The sequence below is a fragment of the Ostrea edulis genome, chromosome 5, assembly GCF_947568905.1.
Source record: "Ostrea edulis chromosome 5, xbOstEdul1.1, whole genome shotgun sequence".
NCBI classification, from domain to species: domain Eukaryota; kingdom Metazoa; phylum Mollusca; class Bivalvia; order Ostreida; family Ostreidae; genus Ostrea; species Ostrea edulis.
Window position 1 is genome coordinate 93,923,418 of NC_079168.1, and position 22,607 is coordinate 93,946,024.

The 22,607-nt window shown below is 36.0% G+C and overlaps 2 protein-coding genes and 1 long non-coding RNA gene across 4 annotated transcripts in view; 1 reads left to right on the plus strand and 2 right to left on the minus strand.

Annotated features, from left to right (window-relative positions):
• LOC125661344 (uncharacterized) overlaps window positions 1-14,256 on the plus strand; it is a 215,584-nt gene extending 201,328 nt beyond the window's left edge. Inside the window, exons 2-4 of one of the 2 annotated variants that reach the window (XM_056139335.1) lie at window positions 10,348-10,481; window positions 11,049-11,273; window positions 11,720-14,256. In XM_056139335.1, the coding sequence (XP_055995310.1) occupies window positions 11,099-11,273; window positions 11,720-12,720 (1,176 nt within the window). In that variant the 5' untranslated portion in view covers window positions 10,348-10,481; window positions 11,049-11,098 and the 3' untranslated portion in view covers window positions 12,721-14,256. Of the gene's footprint in view, window positions 1-10,241; window positions 10,482-11,048; window positions 11,274-11,719 lie in introns of those variants that run through there. The other variant, XM_048893326.2, reaches the window with a different exon arrangement.
• Window positions 7,423-8,392, minus strand: LOC130046694 (uncharacterized). The gene is made up of 2 exons (XR_008795699.1): window positions 7,934-8,392; window positions 7,423-7,673 (listed from the first exon to the last, which is right to left on the minus strand). It is a non-coding gene; the product is annotated as an uncharacterized LOC130046694 (long non-coding RNA).
• Window positions 13,048-15,719, minus strand: LOC125678523 (uncharacterized). Its single transcript, XM_048917030.2, has 4 exons — window positions 15,359-15,719; window positions 14,876-15,061; window positions 14,528-14,654; window positions 13,048-14,343 (listed from the first exon to the last, which is right to left on the minus strand). Exons 1-4 carry the CDS (start codon window positions 15,634-15,636, stop codon window positions 13,162-13,164), a joined length of 1,773 nt encoding a protein of 590 aa, XP_048772987.2. The 5' UTR covers window positions 15,637-15,719; the 3' UTR covers window positions 13,048-13,161.
• Between the last annotated feature and the right edge of the window lie 6,888 nt (window positions 15,720-22,607).

Below are 22,607 nucleotides of genomic sequence, written 5' to 3' on the forward strand. Positions count from 1 at the left end.
ATCTTCAAAAAATATTACGGTTGAATAAACAGTTATTAATTAATATATAAATATAGGGCTCACGGCGGGTGTGACCGGTCGACAGGGGATGCTTACTCCTCCTAGGCATGGTATATCCAGGGGTCCGTGTTTCCCCAACTCTCTATTTTGTATTGCTTATAGGAGATATGAAATTGATCACTGTTCGTTATCTTCGCTTTCATGCACATATTTATCTTGGTTGATATTGGCTCGTAAACTGCTGGAATGTGGATCTTATCCTTTCTTTAGCCGTCTCGACAGCTCAACCTTTTTATGAGCCAACTGTCCTCTTAAGGATAAAAAAGCTGGAATGTTTATGGACACACCTTGTAGTAATTGATCACAGATAGTGAACACCTAAACCGTGTTCCAGTCGTGGGTTTTGCAGGAACTTTGCTGTGAAGCACATGTTGATCCTGTATTCAAAGTTGAAAAATACGTGATTGCACCATTCGGTGTTACACAAGTCACGGCTTTGACGGTATGTCATCACTTACAGGAACTGTATGTTATCAAGGTGTCCGGGAATATTTCAAGAGATTAGTCTCAATAGCATCGATCCATCTAACCTAAATAAAAAAAAAATGGAAGAAAAATCTTTCATGCAAAATGTTTCTCTTTATCTCAAGGAAGTTATTGTAAGTCTTAAGTTAAAGCCACATTCCTGAATTTAGTATAAACTAATATTTTTCTATTCACAAAGGTGTGTTTATACAATTTGAAACTGGTTTAGGGAGAGAGGATAGAAAAAATAAATATATTCCCAGTAAATCATCAATACAGTTGTACGAACTTTAAACATAAGGTATCATGTTAACTATCAAATTATAACCCCCTATTCACCAAGTACCAACCGAATCTCAATGAATCCACTTTGTAAAACAATAATTTATTGTTATATAATATTAAATATTATCACTTCTTTTTGAAAATGATGTATATATTACATTTATCAGGTTCTAGCTGCAATAATATAGCCCTCTCCAAGTTTTCCAACTTTCCCCATAACGTTAACTTCTTTGCATCGACCGAAAAACGATAAAAACTGCAGGATATTCCAACTTGTATGATTTCATGCAAACCATAAAGGTTTGTTTGTCACCGGAAGTACTCAAATCTCGCGTCATCTCGTTTACGAGCTTACAGCCCCTATTAACAATATCAACTGTTGACTGTGCACGAAATGAATCTACCTCTGTTGATATGTCACATTATCATACATGTATTCACTGTATTGATAAGAAATTGAAAACAGTGATGAGACCTGTGGACGTTGTTGTGTATTAAACTTTCGTTCAAAGTGTGTTGTGGTATAGCAATTCTACTGGTATTATGCTATAATACTAAGCTAACATATTTAGACTCTAACTTTTAATTTAGAGATAACGTTATATGATATTCAAATTTGATACAATTATCCTACAAAACCAATATAAAATTAAGATTTTTTTTCTTTGTTCTAGTAAAATAAGAAGAATGGAGTTTTATATGAAAATTAAAGAAAATCACAATATTATTTTGGAATCATTTGAAAAGCATTCAAAATTATATAGATGTAAAACTTATACGGTACCAATTTTGATGCACCAGATGCGCATTTCGACAATTAATGTTTCTTCAGTGATGCTCAACCGAAATGTTTGAAATCCGAAATAACTATAAACTTGCTAGAGCTATTTTAGGGAAAAACAGCGCGCCAAAAGTGGAGTCAAATTCGTCTAAGGATAAGAGCTATGCATGAGGGAGATAATCCTTAATTTTGAAATGAATTTCTAAATTTTATCAGCAATTAAATATACATCCGTATTTTCAAGCTAGTAACGAAGTACTTAGCTACTGGGCTGTAGAGAAAGAGACCCTAATTTTCTTTCTTTTATTATCAAGTACCACATTTTAATGCCAGGGGTTCCTGGATTGAACACATCTATAAAACAGGAATTACAAAGTCATATGTACATGTGTCAGTTATTATCAAATGAAATGATATTATATAGTACAGTAGTGTGTATAATTAGAAACAGGGAACAGTATTGACTGTTCAATTTAGAAATTTGATTTCAATGTTTTATATCCCGCTCGCGCCGGTAAGTGAGAAAGTTTCCCAGTTTACTTTTGGAAGGTCGGTGGTCTCTTCCCGGGTACCACAGGGGCTAAGGATTCCCCCCTCCCTTTTTACGCCAGATTGTGAATGAAAATCCAAATTTTGCACCAGAATGACTGATTACTGTGGCTAATCTTTGACTTTCACACCCCGTTCGGAAATCCTAGATCCGCCACTGAGTTACATGGGTTTCTCCGAGCTCTTTGTTTTCCAACGGTCAAACTGATACCAAGGTAAATTTTATTTCACGTATGAGTTTTATCTCATTCTATTTTTACCTCTTTTCTCACAGAATCTTTCAAAATTCTAGATCTATCAACTACACTTTCTCTCACTGGACGACATGCTGCACTGTTTACTGTCTATGCGCATGCGTCTGAAGACTGAAAGGAGGAGACTCGATATTTTTTGTATAGGCCATCAAAAAGTATTAATTTTTACGTTAAAACGATAATTTTTAAATTTAGATAAGTGTTATTTTCGCAAAGTTCATACTTTCAACAATGTAACAAAAATAGAGAAAGCGCTAGGAAAATTGTCATTTCATGATTTTTGCGCAAAATGAGCTGTAGTGTCTCTTTAAACTAGGTAAGCTATGCGTAATTTGTCGTTTTCCTTGTATAGATTAATGTTTTAACTACTTGCATGCCAAATTACAAGTCACTGGTTCTTAAAATAACAAAGATATACGTCATCGTTCTCTCGATTTCACTTGTTTATTTTTACTAGGACATTTACCGGTCCAGGTCACGGAGTCGTTTCTCGCCTATGACAGCAGCGAAATTCAGACTAGTATGGAAGATTTCGGACCTGTCAATTAAAATTTTACATCAATTATACACTACTTACTTCCTCATATTTTAATAATGTTCTTCGTGTAGACGTTACACGACTTATTTTTCCTCAGCGGCATCAACTGTTGACAAGATCTGCCATTTTAATGAATACACAAAATACCCGAAATGTCTAAAACTTTAAAGAAGGGGGGAGTGGGTAATAATAATCTAAATGAAATAGAATAAACAAAAACAAAAAATTAAAAAAGCAAAGAAATAATGTTCAATTTCCTTCTCTAAGTGCAATATCACAAGAATAATGTTTTGATCAGTTTTAAGGTATTTGGGATTTTAAGTCTATCGGGTATTTAGTGTATTCATTAAAATGGCAGATCTTGTCAACAGTTGATGCCGCTGAGGAAAAATAAGTCGTGTAACGTCTACACGAAGAACATTATCAAAATATGAGGAAGTAAGTAGCGTATAATTGATGTGAAATTTTAATTGACAGGTCCGAAATCTTCCATACTAGTCTGAATTTCGCTGCTGTCATAGGCGAGAAACGACTCCGTGACCTGGACCGGTAAATGTCCTAGTAAAAATAAACAAGTGAAATCGAGAGAACGATGACGTATATCTTTGTTAATTTAAGAACCAGTGACTTGAAATTTGGCATGCAAGTAGTTAAAACATTAATCTATGCAAGGAAAACGACAAATTACGCATAGCTTACCTAGTTTAAGATTTTTAGGCATTTGAAGCGAGTGGTTAATTTTTATCTGTGTCAGAGTTAGACCCCTTTCTATATTTATGGTATCACAGAGTTCGGGCCCAAAACGGGTTTAGCCCCTGTGCCGTGTACATTGTATCTGGGTTCTCTCTTCCATCAATAAAAAACTGGGCGCCACCAGATAGCTGAAAAATAATTGAGTGTGTCGAGAAATACAATTACATTTGATTGAGATGAAATAATGAGACATATTTCTGACATTTTATCTGAGGAATGAAAATTCTTTTGGGTTAAGGGTTCTTAATGTTTCTCTGAGTGGTATTGTGTCGTAACATTATGTGAAGGAAAAACCAAATATTGTTCTTCTTGGCTGTCATTTAATAAAAAGGTGCACTTTTCACATATCAAAACGAGTTTGTAATTTATTCCAGCAAACGTTTTATGCATAATATGTACATCAATGTAAAATGCGGTCATTTCATTAATTCAACGTTACCAGTCCCATTGCATTATAAATCATTTTTACAATAAGGATCGAACTAAGTCGAATAACAATATGAATTACTATAGAACATTTTCATTTTTTCCATTCTTGAAAAATATGTAATAAGGAAATCCCCATCTTAAATACAGTAAAGCATGCATTTATAATTGTTTAGAAAAGTGTTCCAAACTTCATTATTCTATCCTTTCCTTTACTTAGTAATTGCAGCAAATTATTGAACATTTTGTTTTGATATGTTAATAGTACTATCATAACTTGTATATCCATACTCCATCATTACAAGCAAAGCCTAGCGATTCTCATTACTTTGATCATTTCTATGCTTTGTACAAAGTAATTGTTCTGTATTTCCAATGGTGCAAACTGTAATGAAATAGTATATAGGAACTCTTCAGTGTTGAGAAGGTAAATATGAAATGATGACCTTTGTAACAGCTTCGAAAATAGCGAATTTTATTTAATGTGGGATTTACATGGTGTGACTTAAGGTCATGTGTAAGAATTAATCAGAAAAATGAAGTTTTATATCCTATTGTTTTGGGTGTAGTTCATTTATTAATATTACAAAACTAAAGACACTTTTCAAGTACTACAACATATATACGTCTCCTGTACTTTCACTTCGCATGTTTACGTAAGATGTCAAGGGTCATATGACGTCATTTGACCAGATTATACAAGACGCAAATAGATGATCATAAATCGACACGGCGCACAGCCAGTTGTACATAAACCAATAAAAACATGACATGATAGAAATGTATAAGTTTCACAGAATCGAGTATTCACTGTCCAAATTGCATCATCCGCATGCAAATAAGTTAAAAATGGCCCGCAAGATGAAAACCTACCCCTGCACTTTGTTTATTTGTGGTTTTTTTTCGAGTTCAGTGTATTGTTCAAGAATATTTCAAGATTTGGACAGTGATTTCTAGATAAAGCCTTGTTCAAAGCTTTCAAATAATCTCATGGTATCACAATACATTTATTTTCCTCTTACCGTCATCCAGTTTTATCTTCGATATTCATGTAAACACGCTATCTAATTAATATTCAAACGCAGCACTGATGTAGACTATTGATCCAAAATTAGATACTGGAAAGGGAAGTAACACAGCGGGAAAATTACAATTTATTATGTATTGTAAATATATACATAATACATGTACTCAGGACAACCAATGTATTTTAACCAAGAAACATTTACCTTAGTTTTAATCTTTTAACGCGCTCTCTCTCTCTCTCTCTCTCTCTCTCTCTCTCTCTCTCCCTCTCTCTCTCTCTCTCTCTCTCTCTCTCTCTCTCTCTCTCTCTCTCTCTCTCTCTTGTTTATTCGCCAATCAAGGTTCCTTGGGAAAGGGGGGGGGGGGGCATGTACAGCAATGGGAATAAAAACCAATCATTCAGAATCACTAATACTATCAGAGTTCACACTTCTGCACTAAACATATCTATAATTATATATGAAATACTGATTGCAGACAAGATTTAGATTAACAACTTGATATATACAATAAAATAACCCAACTGCTTCACACATCAGTTTCTGAAACAGCGGATAAGTGTGTTGTGTGAATACATAATGAAATTGTAATCAAATCAGTATATTAATTATAGTTTAGTAAGTACAGTATGCAAGTATAAAACACATGTGCATGTAGGATCCAGTTGTTCTGAATGTTTTATGCTAATGCAGAGAGGTTAGAATAGAATGATTATATAAATGAAAACAATTAATTGTATGAAGTGTTCAGTAAAAAAGGTATTCATGAATTGTTGACTTGATTACAGGGGCACCAATGGAACAGTGCCTGTTAACAGTTTGGTAATAAATGTATTGTACCGGACTGTTGATCTTGTACTCCCAGTAACCAAGACAGCTATATTTAACAACTAATTTCAGAAACATTTTCAACTCTAGTTTGTATTCAAACATTGTACGTTTGTAACGACATAATAATAACGGAGCGGATCAAAGATCTGTTTACAATCAGATTGTTTAGATTCCAATCTTAAACCTCATGAATGAATGACAGTCTGATTACTCCCCCCCCCTTTTTTTTTTACCCTATCGTCGTCAGGGACCATTAGAAGGGAGATGGTTTTAATCAGACTACACACATAAATATACATGCACTATATCTACCTTCGATCTAGGCCTAAAACGAAATAATTCCTTCAATGTGATTGTTTTAAACAAGTGTGTAATATATGTATTACATATATTAAAAAATATTTCTTTGCTTTGGTATGAATACAATAACACACCAGTATCTATCTATCTATTGAAAATTTAATCTGATGCAAAGAAGTATGCATTTAATTTCACAGAGATCGGTGCGGTGTTGAATTCTCTGCGTTACCTCGAACACATCATATGTGATAGCCATTAGTACAGCAAGTGCTTATATTTCTGAGCTTTTAAAATAACATATCAAACTCAGTGCGTAATTTGTAACTGACGATTCGCGGTGAAAATCATGCGCTGATCCAGGAATATAGTCTCGGGTGTCAATCCTTGCATTGGGGGGGGGGGGGGGGGGGGGGGTCTAAACAAGGTTACAAACATGCAGTATCTATTAAATAGATGTAGATTATATACAAAAATATGACACACTACATGCATGTTTTCATGAAACACTGTTGAAGGGTGGTTGTCTATATCTGGACCCATGTTGCTCTTGCAATGAAACAGTTTAGGGAAGGGGATAACTTAATTTGATAGTTTTAAAAACAATTAAAATGTCATGGAGTTATTACTTTTCAAGTTGAGTGGGTTGGGTAGGAGTCTGGACCCATGCAGCATCTGCTCTTGCAACGAAACATACATAATGATGGGGGGGGGGGGGGGTATATATATATCTTGTTCTACAATGAATATTTGTATTATATCACTGTGTATATAAAAAATCCGTGGGAATACTTAACGACCCGAGTTGAATTTCGTTTAGAAATAGTTTAAGGTGACAACTTCAAAGCTACCGGAAAACCAGAAGCGACACATATTCCTCCACTACTTCGGGAGGGGGTATATTTTTTTCCATTTTTAAGAAATATTCTTAAGTCATCATTGAAAATAAAGATAAGTGGCTGCAGTGTGTAAAATATCTAGTTCACCAATTGGGTGTCAATCTTTTTACTTCATATGCCCCCCCCCCCCCCCCCACACACACACACTCTCAAATACTTTTTATCACTTGACCATGAAAATGTAGAACGATTAAATTTGAAGTACTCAGTCAATGCAAAGTAATTCAAAGTGAATTTCAATTAAGTTTCAATAAAACTATTTCTCATTTTGTTTTGTGTTTAATTGAAAACATTCATAGAACACAAGATTAGATGCTTTTTGAGCAGTCATTTTCTTCATATTAAAACTTGACAGTTTACTAAAGTTCACAAGCACAAATGTAGATGACAATTCACATCACTGAAAGCAATTAGTGGATATCCTGGTTTGACCACTATGTACAGTGTAGTAACCAGCTGATGGAGGTAAATATTATCCACTGGAGTCAATATGGCTGTCATCTGTGGGTACTAAATGGAACAAAGAAGAAAGTTGCCAGTGAAAAATATTTAAAACACAGTACTGTAGGTCTAAGTGTTCAAGTTTATATGTGCATTATAACATAAAAACATTCAAATTCCATACCATACAGCAATATCAAAACATGCTTCATATGAATTTTCTTTTAATTTATCATTTTGAAGAAATCAATATTGACTAGATGTAAATAATACCTATATTTATGTATATCCAGTGCCTGATTGGATTACTTAAAGTTTGTAAAAATTACCTTGTATGTACATTTGTGGTCACTGGTCTAGAGATGTGGAAAATTGGAAATATGCTCTTTGAAAAGTTCATATTCTTGTTGGTATCATGCACATCTGTAAATAGCATTATCTCATATTATAAATACATATGCTGCAAACATTCAATGTATTGGAGAAGGGTCTCAAATACACATAAAAAATGTGGGCAATCAGTATGCATTCAGGGTCTTTTATTTTTCTTCCATTTATTCAAACTGTAATGTAAGCGAAAATATTCCAAGTTTATTTTTTTTTTTTTTGTATGTCACTTGATAAAATTATATGTGACTGTAAATCTAGCACATGAAAATTAATGTCGTTACACGTGCGTTTGTAGAAGATATTACCACAGGTACCTGATGCACTGATACTAGCCACCCTCCCCCCTTTTTGAAAATAATTTTTGCAGCGATAAATCTGAAATGTGTTGATTCCCTGTCGAACTCATTTCTCTTTCGATTTTTAAAAGTATTGTAATCGTTTCACACTTTTTGTAAGCTTTAGAGAGTGGCCTTGTACGGGTATAAAAAAATTGAGTACAAATTTTGTAATAAATCATAGGCTGTTATACTTGCAATACTAAATTATATATACAGTTAGATGTCATATGTACATGCCAAATATATATACACGTTTTTACATATATGCATATGAACTGTTAGTATTTAGTTTGTCATCATTATACATATCTCATCATTGTGTAACATGATTGTATGCCAACATGCTTGGTGAATCAATAAATAAATTAAATCATACCGGTAGAAGCTTACAAAAAGCGTGAAAGGATTACATGAATCGAAAGAAGGATGAGATAGACAGGAAATCGACTTATTTCAGAGAAAGTATAACAAGAAAAAAAAATCAAAAGAGTGTGGGGGGGGGGGGGGGGGGTCATGTAATATCCATACTTTAGGTGCCTGTGGAGTTTACTGCCTAGATACCCGCCTGTACTCATGTTTATATAAACAAACAACAACTGGTACCATTTGAGCATCATTTCTCTAACATATAGGCATATTTTGCGTGTGTGCACCCAATACGCTACACATCGGCATCGCAAAAAAAAAAAAAAATCAAAAGAAGGAGGGGGGAGGGGGGGGGGGGGGGGAGTAGTGTCCATTTCTCAGGTGCCTGTGGAATTTACTGCCTAGATACCCGCCTGTATTCATGTAAATCATGTGTATATGAATAAAAAAAACCAAACAACTGGTACCATTTGAGCATCAGTTCTCTACCATATATCTTGCGTGTGTGCACTTAATGCTACGAATGACGTGTGCAGTATGTAAACAAAGAACATCAAACTATGTATATACTACCTCTAAAGTATTGAGTCAATGTATATAACACAGTAAATGTTGTCTACTTTCATTGTTGACAACCTTGGTTTCAGGTATTCATACATCATTATTTCAATTACAAGAATTTACCTTGTTTTTTCCGATTTCAAAGTTCTACAACTGACATCTTCTGAACGTCGTCTTTGCCATGTGCCTAGTAAGCGTATTTTAGACGCTGATTCCAACCATACGACAAACTTCACCAGGGTATTTCTCATCATAATGCCTTGTGATGTGTTGTCAAATCAGGGAAATTTGACTAATTTTAAGCGTAGAATAAAGGCAATATTCCGATATATTTTTATATGATCCTAAAAATAGAGTTTGTGTAAATGTATCCAAATATGGATTGATCAAGGCGGGGCAACTGTCATGACGTATCAGCTCATTATGATCTCATTATCATACCGAGTTCATTCGTTACCTTAAGTGTCCTGCGTGCACCATGTATAGGGATTTTCGCCGTGACGTCAGAAATCAGTCACGTGACTTACTGGTTGGCAAAACATCAAACTTCCACCAGAGTTCGTTTGCTCACAAACCAAACTCTTCCACTTAGGCATTATGGGATAGCGATTTCTTAGGCCGCGTATACTGTGACGTCACTGTAGAATGACGAAAAACCATAACGTCAAACGTAAACAACTTTCAAAACAAGAACGTAAACATCAAGTTCATTACTTTACACAATAATTTGAACATAGTCTCCCTACTTTTTAATGATCTTTTGATCATTTTATGTTTAAAATAAAATCCATACTTTTATATTAATGCTCTTAATATTAATATCTTCAAACTTTTAACTGCGAACTACTTCTTTAGTGTAATTTGTCTACGTGATAATCGCGGACTCACAATATACAAATCTGTATATTGTGGTGCGTCACATAGGAGAGGTCTATTCGTAGGTGACGTAATGAGGCCTCGACGGGGAGTTTGGGCAAAACATTTGAAAGTTTAATGGCCGAATGCTGAGTAAACACGAGCAAAACGATGGTTGTATCATGTTGTGTAATAGGCTGTGCTAATCGATTTGATAAGAGTAGTCCGAAAAGCTTTTACCGCATACCCAAGAAGCCAGAATCAAGAAGAGAGCTCTGGATATCTGCAATTAAGCGTCAACACATCAGTGGTAAACCATGGGAACCAGCGGACCACGACCGTGTTTGCTATCTGCATTTTGTTACTGGTATGTACAATATATACATTCATTTAGAAGTAAACAGACACATATGCTTGGACCTTAACTTATTGATACATATATGTACAGGTTAGATGTGTATTCATACAAGAATGTTAAGACCAAGCACCGGGAATTGAGGGGGGGGGGGGGTGACAAGTAAACAGAGAGAACGGATTTTGCCCGATCATTAAAATCTTGAATTGTGAGAAGGATGGGGTGGAGTATTTATCAACACAATTTGCCTAAAACCCCATATCAATATCATTTGAATTGTTAAGTGGGGAGCATCAAGCAGCACTGATGTTTACATGAGTTCAATATTCATAACTGTTAAAATCTTACATTCTTCTCATCTAGTCCTAATACAGCTGTAGTATGTCATACTATCAACATTAGAGGGATTTATCCAATATACCTTATATCTTTATTTATGTATAAAATAAAAGATGATCAATGTCACTCACATAAGGGGGGGGGGGGGGGGCTAAATTGTACTCAATGAAGATTCAATTGGGAACAACTCATACTTGTAAAAAGAAATGCATAAATGATTCATTATAATCTTAATTTCAGGTTCGAAGAGCAATGATCTGTCATCTCCTGATTATGTGCCATCTGTGAATATGGGATATGACACAATCAGACAGAAAAATCCAGACCTACGAAAGGCAAGATACTTGAGAGCAGAAAAGCGTGAAACAGAGAGACAGCATATTGAAGTAGCTTCTGCCCTTTTGGATTTATCCTGCAAGGAAAATCTCAACATGCCAGTATCAGATCCAGATCTACCCATTGACTGTAAGTTTCAGTATGTTTTCTGAATAAAAGTGCTTATAACATTTTAATAGATTAAATATAATGTATAAGATGTACAATTTCAAAATTATCAATATTTAAAAATATGCTTCTCTACAACCTGCAAGGTAAGCTAAATGCATAGTCATGTGTAGAAAAGTGTTCATTTTATTATCGTTCTGATTCCAGGGTGGAGTCAAAGTTGGCATTATCACTAGTGCTTTTGTACTACTTGAATTTACCTCTATTTTATTGTTAAATTGTTCTATAGATATACAGTACTGCTGCTGAGTATTAAAGAGCTTAAAATTATGCGGAACAGGAAAATTATGATAAATTTCGTAGCCTTTCAGACTATTATTTAATAATTTATCTGATACTCAGGTGATTGAAAAGACCTGTGGGACTCATTTCTACATGCATATATTCATTGACTCATTGCATTTCAGGTCCATCAAATGCATCTCAGCATGACAATTGTCAGAAGAAAATTGCTGAACTTCGCCTGGAAAATAAACAACTTTATTGTGAATTAGAAAGACTTCAGGTGGAGAACAAAGCACTCAAAGAACAGGTGGGAAAGAGTTGCTTTGAGGAGCAAGTGACAGGGAGTGACCGCAAGCTACAATTTCACACAGGAATTCCGTCAGTTACTTTATTTATGTGGCTACTTTCATATGTGAACAGTGACCTGCCTACAAGCAAAGTGATGTCAGCTAAAAGTGTTCTATTGTGCATTTTAATGAAGCTTAGACTAAACCTACAACACCAGGACTTGGCTTATCGTTTTAATGTGTCGTTGACTACAATTTCAGATATGTTCAATTTAAGTCTACCCATTATAGCAAAGAAACTGTGTTTTCTGATTCAGTGGCCAGAAAAACAAACATTGATCCAAAATATGCCCTTTGTGTTCAAATCTTCATATCCGAAGTGCTGTAGTATCATTGACTGCTTCGAAGTCTTTATTCAGCGACCAGGACACCTTACAACAAGAGCACAAACATGGTCCAATTACAAACATAGCAACACCATAAAGTTTTTAGTGTCTATTACACCAACAGGTGCTATATCATATGTTTCAAGAGCATTTGGTGGAAGGACATCAGACAAAGTCATTACGTTGCGAAGTGGATATCTTGACAAACTCCAGTATGGTGACCAAGTGATGGCAGACAGGGGCTTTTTGATAGCGGAGGAATTAGCAAATCATGGAGCAACCCTTGTGATTCCTGCCTTTACCAGAGGGAAAACTCAGCTCTCGGCAAGAGATGTTGAACAAACACGGAAAATTGCACATGTAAGGATACATGTAGAGAGAGCCATTGAGAGGATCAAGAATTTCAATATTCTGAGCACTAACTTGAGTATGCACATGGTGCCTCATGCTGACAGTATTTTAACTATTTGTGCTGCAGTATGCAATCTTCAACCAAAATTAGTGGCATAATGTATCAACTTAGAAGACTAATATTATATTGTCTAGATGTAAATTGAAATTTCCTTCTGCATTGACTTTTTTTATTTAAACATTGGGAGTGAAGAATTGTACTTCAAAGTTGGAAATGAACTTTCAGACATCTGTATGATCAATTCTGTTGCATTACAACCCTTTTATTTAAAGTTGTGATTTATTCCACTTATTAAACCATTGAAATATTGATTTACATTTAAAGTTCTTCATATGGATATAAGAAATATGTTTGAGGATGACAACCATTTTTAATATGACAAATGTCAGTCATATGATAACCACTGCATCAGAGTGAAGTCAATAAAAAGGAATAAAATACATTTTATTTGCTACAGAACAGGAAATAAGCAAATAAAAGAAGAAAACAATCATGAAAACTATACGTCAATTGAGAACAATATCTTAGTCAATTTGCAGTCATGTATTGCAACTTGCACAGAACCACTGACCACGGGGTTTGCGTCGAATGTTAACACATGGGTAATGAAACCATTGGTACACACATCCTTCACTTTCACACTCAATCATTCGACCATACTCAGGCTCCTTGCATATGCACCAAGTGGTCCTCTCTCCGTTGTTGTTGTCAGGTGCGCCTTGGACAGAGGATGTGGGCTGTTCCTCCAACTGCCTTGTTAACAGTTCCTTTAGGACATGGGTTTTCATAAACCTCTCACATTTGTCCAGCAATGTTCTGCAGAACTGCTCATCCCAAAAAATTCGTACTATCACCATGCTTGCAGATGGTTGGCACTTGGTGAAAACTACAAAGTCACAATACTGGCATTTCGTAATACACATCTGCATCTGTACCTGGGTAAAGTATCTGTGACTTGTCTTCAACTGTAACGACTTGTCAAGACAGAAGTCTCCATCCTTCTGTGCTGCCTCCTCAACTGAAATATCTCTGTGTTTATAGGGGCACTTAATCTCTAAAACACCTTTCCCACAACAATCACAGCTTATCATGCCATCTGGACTAACTCCTAAGAAGGGGTGGGCAGGATCAATCACAAATCCAGATAACTGACATTTGAAGTTCAGGTGGTTTCCTTTTTGATGACTGGCAAATGCCTGCCTGCACTCCTCTTCAGTATCTATACCCCATTTCACAGCAGTATTCTTGGACAAGTCATACACGCTGTAACCAGCTACACGTCTTACCAAGTTATCTGGTGAAGTTGAGTCTCTCCTCACAAGAACGTCATGGGCTTTAGAGGCAGTGATCCTTCCCATTCGGTGCTGGTACCACAAAGGACTAATGCTTTGATTTCTTGTTGCTTTTTCCAAGTTGCTGACTTGGCTGGCAGACACTGAGTATGACTGGTATACTTCACACAAATCGGGAATGTTGCCTTCAATGTCATCTTGTCTTAAGGTAGATAATAGTTTTGGATATTTTGGTTCAACTTGATCAGTCACTGATGTCATTCCACTCAAGGAAGTGAAAAAGGCAGCATTTGGTGCGATGGCGTACAATTCTTGAAGAATGTTTTGTGGTGGAAGAGGTGCTGAGCCATGTGCTTGGACAGAATCAATTTCCTTTGTCCGTTTTCCCTTTATTTGGCTGTATATTTCTGTAATTGTGGCTGGTGTCACCTTAAAAATGAAAGAAATGTTGCATATTTGACATGTATTCAATACATTCTATTTACCTGTATCTAGATAAATGTAAAACAACTGACAAGTTTGCTAATCCAAACTATAAATAATGTCAATTTTTCATTTCCATTGTGGTTTGTGACAATAGGAACAAAGAAAAAAACATTATTAGCAAATTTACCTCCTTTCGAAATGTGCAATTCCACTGACAGGCCTTGCTGGTAGAACTAGACTTTGTTAAGCCCATCTTCACTGCCATCTCCACTTCAAACAACAACGCTGCCACATGACTGCAAACTTCTCCAAGTCTGGAATAATCATATGATTCTCAATGCATTGCAAATATCCAGTAAACTAACGCTGACAATTTTGAAATTTAGAATATTTTAGCTTTATGAATTAAATTTTAAAGAGTACTTACAATCACAATTCATTAAATTATACAAAGAAATGTCAATGTGTGTAAACAATACATAACTAATACAGTATATGCAATTTATTTCAAACCTCAATTTATCTTAAATCATACCCTGCCATGCATGTGCAGTGTGCACAGTACACTGATCCACTGGCCTTCTCCAAATACACCCATGGTTCGTGGGGTTTGTCTCTGGCTCTCTGTGAAGGTGTTACTTTGGTCTTTAATGTCATATATGGACAATTCTCGTCAATCTGATGAGAGATCACTTCCTGCACATGTCCACTCAATACGTACCTGAACACACAAAAAATATCATTAAATACCTATTTTATCCAAGTATTGAAGTAAAATATTAGAATGATATGCGCCCGGTATATATCTATATAAAGAAGTTTGCACGCCTATGTAACACGTCACAGGTAAAGTGACCAAATATAGAAAAACACGTGATCTTTTATAAATAGGTTGATTTTATCAAAAAATCTGTTTAAAGTTTTCATACTTGTACTAAGTTATACGTTAGTCATGAATTCCATTAGGAATTATTTAAAAGAACAACTATCGTAATTATGCATTTATATTGTCCCATACTTGTAAGCATCTAATGATTTGTAGGCCTTCATAGACTCCTTTGTAAACAAAGATGGCGTGTCGATCAGGTACAGGTAAATATCACCGAACGTCAGATCTGGCCAGGTATCTGGGCTTCGGCTCCAATTCTCCGTTAAATGGTAAGGATCAGGCAGAGAACAGGTACCACGGTTGTACAGCAACTTTACCGTATATCTCCTTTTCGCTTCTTCTGACAAAGAGTTCGCATATGTTGATAAAATATCGTTATCGGTAGACTTCTTCATACTAAGCGCCATTATCAATTTTTGGTTCTGCCAACCAGTTTACACGCATGCCCGAATCGTGACGTCACAGTACGCTTCGGCGAACATTCCTATAGGTAAGAAATGCATGTTTCATTGCGATAAGGAGTTAATAGGATGTCTAAGGTGAAAAGTTGAAGCGTAAACCTAGGTTGTAAAGTAGTTTCAGTAGTGCATAAACTGCGCGGAATCTTGCGTAAACCTAGGGTGGCGATTAGCAGGGGCGGATCCAGGAATTGCTGTTACGAGGGGCGCCACTTTATGAGGCAGGGGGTCTGGGGGCCGCCTTGAGGCCTCCTGTGGGTCCAGGACAAAGCCCTGGTGGGAGCCCAAGGGGCGAAGCCCCCAAAAGCTCCTAGATTTTATAGGGCTTGAAATATGTCTCCTAGTTAAGTCATTTGTATTATTTTCTATCATTCTTAATAAGGTGAAATTAGTAAAATAACACAAATTTGTAGGATTTTTGGAAAAAATTAAGTTCTCCAAATAAAGTAATTCAAGAAATCGAAAGATTTTGTCATTTATTGCTTCGGGAGTGGAAGAAATTATTGCTTCTTTTATTGTTTAGTACATTTTTCTAAACAAGATACCACACCTTACTTTAAATTTGAAAATTTTAGGGGGGGGGGGGGGGCGCCGGCTACGTCCCCCGCTTAAATCCGCCACTGATTAGTTTCAGTAGTGCGGAAACAGTGCAGAGACCTTAGGTTTCAGCAAGTTTCCGCTGCGTAAACCACATGGAATTGGGAACAGCCTAGGTTTACGCACTTTGTAAACTCCTGTAAACTTGAAGTTTCCAAACTGAAACCTTGCGTAAACCATTTGTTTTCTTAATTTTCCGCAACATGGAAACCATTATGATAGTTTTCATGCAGTGCGTATACGTATATTTGACCCTTAGACGACTCGCTAATATCACTTTGCCATTTCTAAAAATACTGACATCTAAGACATGGTTCAACAGTAGTTTTTAACGAACTGATATTTATACGACTTGTTGATTCCATACGTTGGAATACCTACAAAGATAAGAAATATTTTTAATGCACATAAGTTCTTTTACAAAATTGGCCATATAAATACTTATAAAAAATACAAACTACCTTATTCTCTGGACTTAAAGGTAATTTTGCCCAATGAGATATTGAATATCATTCTTGTATATACTGTCACATGTAAAGGTGGGTGACATAGACTACAATGAGATATTGAATATCATTCTTGTATATACTGTCACATGTAAAGGTGGGTGACATAGACTACAATGAGATATTGAATATCATTCTTGTATATCCTGTCACGTGTAAAGGTGGGTGACATAGACTACAATGAGATATTGAATATCATTCTTGTATATACTGTCACATGTAAAGGTGGGTGACATAGACTACAATCTGGCTTTGTGTGTTTGTTGTTTTCCGCCACAGTCGACAATTTTTCAGTTATCTGGTGGCGCCCACTTTTTATTAGTGGAAGAGAGAACCCAGATACAATGTACCTGGAAAGAGACCACCTTAAAATTGTGAATTTACTGGATGATATTAATCAATATGGGAATCTTTGATATCTTTTCACTTTGGTAACGCTACATCTTCCATCTTTTTACCCTGTGTTATTTTCATTTTGAAGCCTTTCGTCAAAATAAAGACTATTATGAACCCCAATTTAGTAAGAAATTGAATGTCTTTTTATAATCTTGTGACACATTATGATGGATCTTTCTCAAATTGTTTCAAACCCTGAGTTCAGCTCATGAAGCAAACATCCGTGCGAATTTTCTTAGGTACTCGATATTATAAACACGAGTGTTTGAGAGAAGTAACTACTTTCATTCAAAGTGTGGGATATATTCTGTTTCTTGATACATCTGTGCGTTCCGTGTGATATGTTTTTGATAAAGAAACCTCTCATTTATGTTGTTTTTTTTAAAGAAAAATAAATAGACCGATCTCTTCAACAATCTGGAACCCGTGCGTTACTGAATCTTTTCACCATGGTCACGATAGTCCACGGTGTCTTCCCAACTATTTGAATTTATATTATCTTTTGATCTCGCCCCTTAGGAGCGATTATATTTGCATAAATCCGAATCTCTCCACCGCTTTTGCATATTCCTGTTTCTCCTTCGAGCAAAGAATTTTTACAATTTCATACATGTACATATGAATTTAACTTTCGTTACTTAGACAATGTAATGCCCTTATTCTTATCTTCAAGTAAATTAAAGTTTTAGTCCAGAGAAGATTCAACTCCAAGTGGCCGAGTGTTTAGAGCATCGCGCTCAAAATCACACGGCCTTTCACCTCGCGCCGGTAAGTGAGAAAGTTTCCCAGTTTACTTTCGGAAGGTCGGTGTTCTCTTCCTAGGTACATTGTATTTGGGTTCTCTCTTCCACCAATAAAAACTGGGCGCCACCAGATAACTGAAAAATTGTTGAGTGTGGCGGAAAACAGCAAAACAATCAATCAACCAAGGAAAGAGAAACGAAGGAAAAGACGGAGTAAATTCTTTTTAGGGATCAAATTTCGTTTGCCTGGGAAACAATGGTCCCTTAGGTCTCTTTCTTCATTTTTATTTATTTATTTTGACAATCCAATTTAAACATTTACATTAAGTATATGCAACATTTAATTAAGTAGCCGTTAAAAATTACCCCATTACTGTTCAAAATTTAATGTTGATCACTTTTCGATGATCGTTTTTGATCAAAATTTAACGTTAAATTTTGATTGGGGTCAACCTGTAATGTTCAGAAATGATCCCAGGGGTCGTTCTTCAACGAGATCAGTTTGTCATGTCTGTATAGATTGATGAATATTTGTCTTTATTCCTCGTTGTGTCATTTGGCAAAGGTGTCAGATGTACTCTATATGTTGTTAGAAGGGGCCGAAGTGTCAATGTACTCTGGATAGAGTCGAAAATATGCAATGAATTCATAGGAATAAGCAGCATAAAAGTAGATGAATCTCACCCAAGTGTCCAGACTATCCAAAGTCACATTGATAAAGAACTTTTTAAATTTTGAACCTTGTAATGAGAGTTTTATCATTAAATGCATTAGTAAATTAGGGGTACGGAAAGCCACAGGTACAGTGTATAGATGGAATTTCAGCAAAGATTGTAGAGATTTACACAAAGAAATTCTTAAACCTTTAACATCTATTGTAAATTTTTCTCCTTTAATAAAGCTGACATGAATGAATAAATATAGCAGAATTCTTTATATCCGCCATACTTCTCTGCTAATCCGCCATATTAGATGAATTTTCTATTGTTGGTGGAGTTCGCGTGTTAACTATAGTCTAGTGCGGAAGTCTAGTTTACGCATGTCTAGTCAACTAGTGCACGCGAACGAAGTTAAGTTTAGTTCAGATATAAAAATATGGCTGTCTGCAACAAATCAGTTGTGGAATTGTCAATTTTGCAAAGTAGTTTTCGATAATGGCGTTGAAGAATCACAGATGTACCAGCATAAATCTACTAACTACAGCTTGTTTCTCGATAACCATCTTTTTCGGTATCGAAAATTTTTCCAAAATTATGAGTAATTTAGAATACTTTTTAAATTGCATTTATTAAGCTCGCTTTCCAAGTGGAGAACGACTGACTTCGATATCAAATGTTGCATTTTACCATGCTTTGGGCAAGCGTAAAATGTAAAACATGGGCCTAAATGAGTAAAATCGACTAAATTACTGAAAACATGCACCTCTGTGATTTCTGTCATATATTCCTCAAAATTTAATTTCTGCTAACGTGCTCCAATTACTTTTCACACTTTGTCCACCATCTTTGAACTAGACCGCTAGTACATTGTATGTGATAGAATAGTTAGTAATTTTCGACTAGACTCGTTCACTTCCGGCAAACTAAAGCACGTTCGGGTGAAATATAGTATTACTTTTGTGACTATAGTTTGCAATCGAACTCCATCGTTATATGTATCTGGATTCGCATGGTATATAAGGCGACGAGTTTTGCTACGGTTCACTTCACATCAGTGTTTTCGATTTATCTGTGCGGGTAGCTTCGACAGGTAACACGAGCATATCCGATACGAAGTTATAAGGCATCAAAAAGAAATAAAATCACGTTTTGGAACACCATGCAGTGCTAAAAAATTATGTACAATGAAAAATAATAAATCATTCTAATATTTTTGAATAAATACATTTAGATCGAATGGTTTTTCTTTACATGCATGTACGTACAGTTGCAGTAAAATGTCAAAACTATACAAAAATTCGAAATATTTTATCTATTGACAGAATGAATAAGCAAAGGTCGTAAAATTTATTCCATTCACTCTCACTTCAAGCCAAATGCAAATACATAAATACTACTGTACTTATACACATGCCATGTATGCTCGCCATGAAAACGCATCGAATGCGGACGACTATTTACATAGGTCTACTCGTAATATCTGTAAAGGGCCGCAGTTGTACGTGTACACTTGTCGAAAATACCCTAAGTAGTAGTAGAACTCCCTTTATTTGCATAATCCATGAAACAAAACGATAAAGTCCATTTGTATTCCTTCCGTAAACACCGTTGTAAAGACCGCGACACACTTAGCCCGTGCCGATCAGCTATCTTCAATCAGGGGAAGTATCAGAGTAGAATATTTATCCTGAATCCTTATACCGTATGATTTACTGGTCAGAGTATTGCAGATTTGTAAATCGGGAAATCGTTTAGGCACATAAATTGCGCATGTATATATAAATTTGTATACATGTACTACACTGTGCGAGTGTATGGGATTGGAGAGAGAGATTGAGATAGAGAGAGATCGATTCAAACGATGATCTTGTTGTAATATTGTGCTGTAATTAGGACAAATGATATCGTTAATTCAATAAAAAAAATAAAATAACAGTAACTCAACAGCGCTCTCATTAATTGATAGTACAGATTTATGATCCATTTAAAACACACAACAATTAAAAATTACAGATATCATTAAACAATGTTATCTTCAATTACTTCATTTTATGCTATTTTGGCACTCAGTAGATCTTATATATCTATGACATTTTGCGTCATTACATTCTGCGTTGAACTCGACGCAAATTCAATTCTGCGTTGAACTCGACGCAAATTGTAGAAATGCAAAATGTAGCAATTGAGTTTATCATATTCTGCATCGTTATCAGGCCCAAGGAATCAAGGGGAGGGGACAAGGGGGTCTGTCCCCCCTCCTTTTTAACAACATCCTTAATTTGTAATTTTGTAATGCAAATAAGAGATATGTAGTAATTCTAGGCGACTTAACCTGGGTTAAGCTGTCTATACTATATTACCCGGATGTGTTATCAAGCCCTTACCGGAAGTGAATTACTGGAACCCCAGTTGATTGTGATTTCCCTACCAGAGCAGACGTGTTCCACGGACCAGTTTCCTAATACGCCGCTGCCCTTGGGATAAATCGACTCAAGCTATTGACTCGCTGTCTTCTACATCGAGGAACTTACCTTGCTGTATTCACAGACCAAGTGGTGAGTTTAGCTAGATAGCCACGATTTACTATATTGGCGTCGCCGGTAAATTGGAATAACCACTTGTTTTGTGTGTTAGTTCATAAAACCCGCGTCAATAGATGACAATTGTTGTGCTCGCAGCACGTAAAATTTGCAGATAACTCATGTACATGTCATATTAGTATATGCATTTTGGTTACAGTGCTCTAGGAAAATTCCTTAGAAGTACTGCAATCATTTGTGTGCATTTTTGGTGTGACAACGTGTAAGCAGCACGTCAAAACTTGCAGAAAGAGTGCATGTCCAGATATTAAATGCATATTGGTTACAGGACTATTGGACAATTTCATTTCAGTTCTGCAATAATTTTTGTGCATTTTTGAGAAAAATTCCTTTCACTTCCGCCGGCAATTTTTTCACGTGAATTTTTCCCGCCAAATTTTTTTCACGAGATTTAAAGGTAAGCAATACCTATTATTGTCTACTTTAGTTCCATTGTTAACATTGTAAATTTATAAATTTATAAATCTAATTCAATTCTTGTGCAAAATTGTTGTAAACTATGGCTGACAAAAATGTCAAGAGCGAAAACGAGAATTTGCCAATTAATAGTGGACAAGAAAAGGTTAAAATAAACTATTCAGAGGTCGTAGAGCTTAGAAAATTACCATCAGTGGGAGAAGTGACAGCTGATAACATTATAAAATATAGATAAAAGTATGGTAACATAACACCTGGCAAATTGGCAGTGATCCAGTTCATAAGAGTTAGTTCAGAATTCCTAGCACTTGTGGACTTTGAGCCCAATGAAGAATTTGAACCTAGAACCCCAGAGTCAGAGGGTCAAAGGTTATGTAGATGGTCACTTCATGAATCTGAGGATGAACATAATTCTACAAGGTCTGAAAAAAAACAAGAGAATTAATAGAGAGGGTAGATGAGTTGGTGAAGGAAAAAGCAAATGCAATGTTGTTAGCTAAGCAAACAGCCGATTCGCATTCACTGACACATAGTACCCTGAGTCATTCTTAGCATCCCAATTAGAGGATAGTAGGGTGAAAAGAGAACACTCAGATGAACGAGAATTGTTGATTGCAAGTCAAGGTGTAGGTTTAGAGGGCAGATATGTGGTAAACAAACAACCACCATATGACTACCCTACTAACAGTCAACCAGTGTGGGGCCAAATGTCGGGACCAGTGGGTATGCAAACACCCGGCATGCCATTGTCAGGTATGCCACCACCCCAATTCATGCCTTGTTACCCAGGCATGCAACCAGGCTACCCGTGGATGCCATATGGAATGCCGTATTCGGTGCCCCAATATTATCAATACCATCCACAGGTAAGCCAAGTACCTGGTAATCCATCACCTTGGCCACAACACGTAGGTAACTGGCCGACAGTATATGGTAACCAGGCACCACCACAAGTGATGGCTGGGCATCAAGGGCCAGCAATTCAGACAAGACCAGATGATG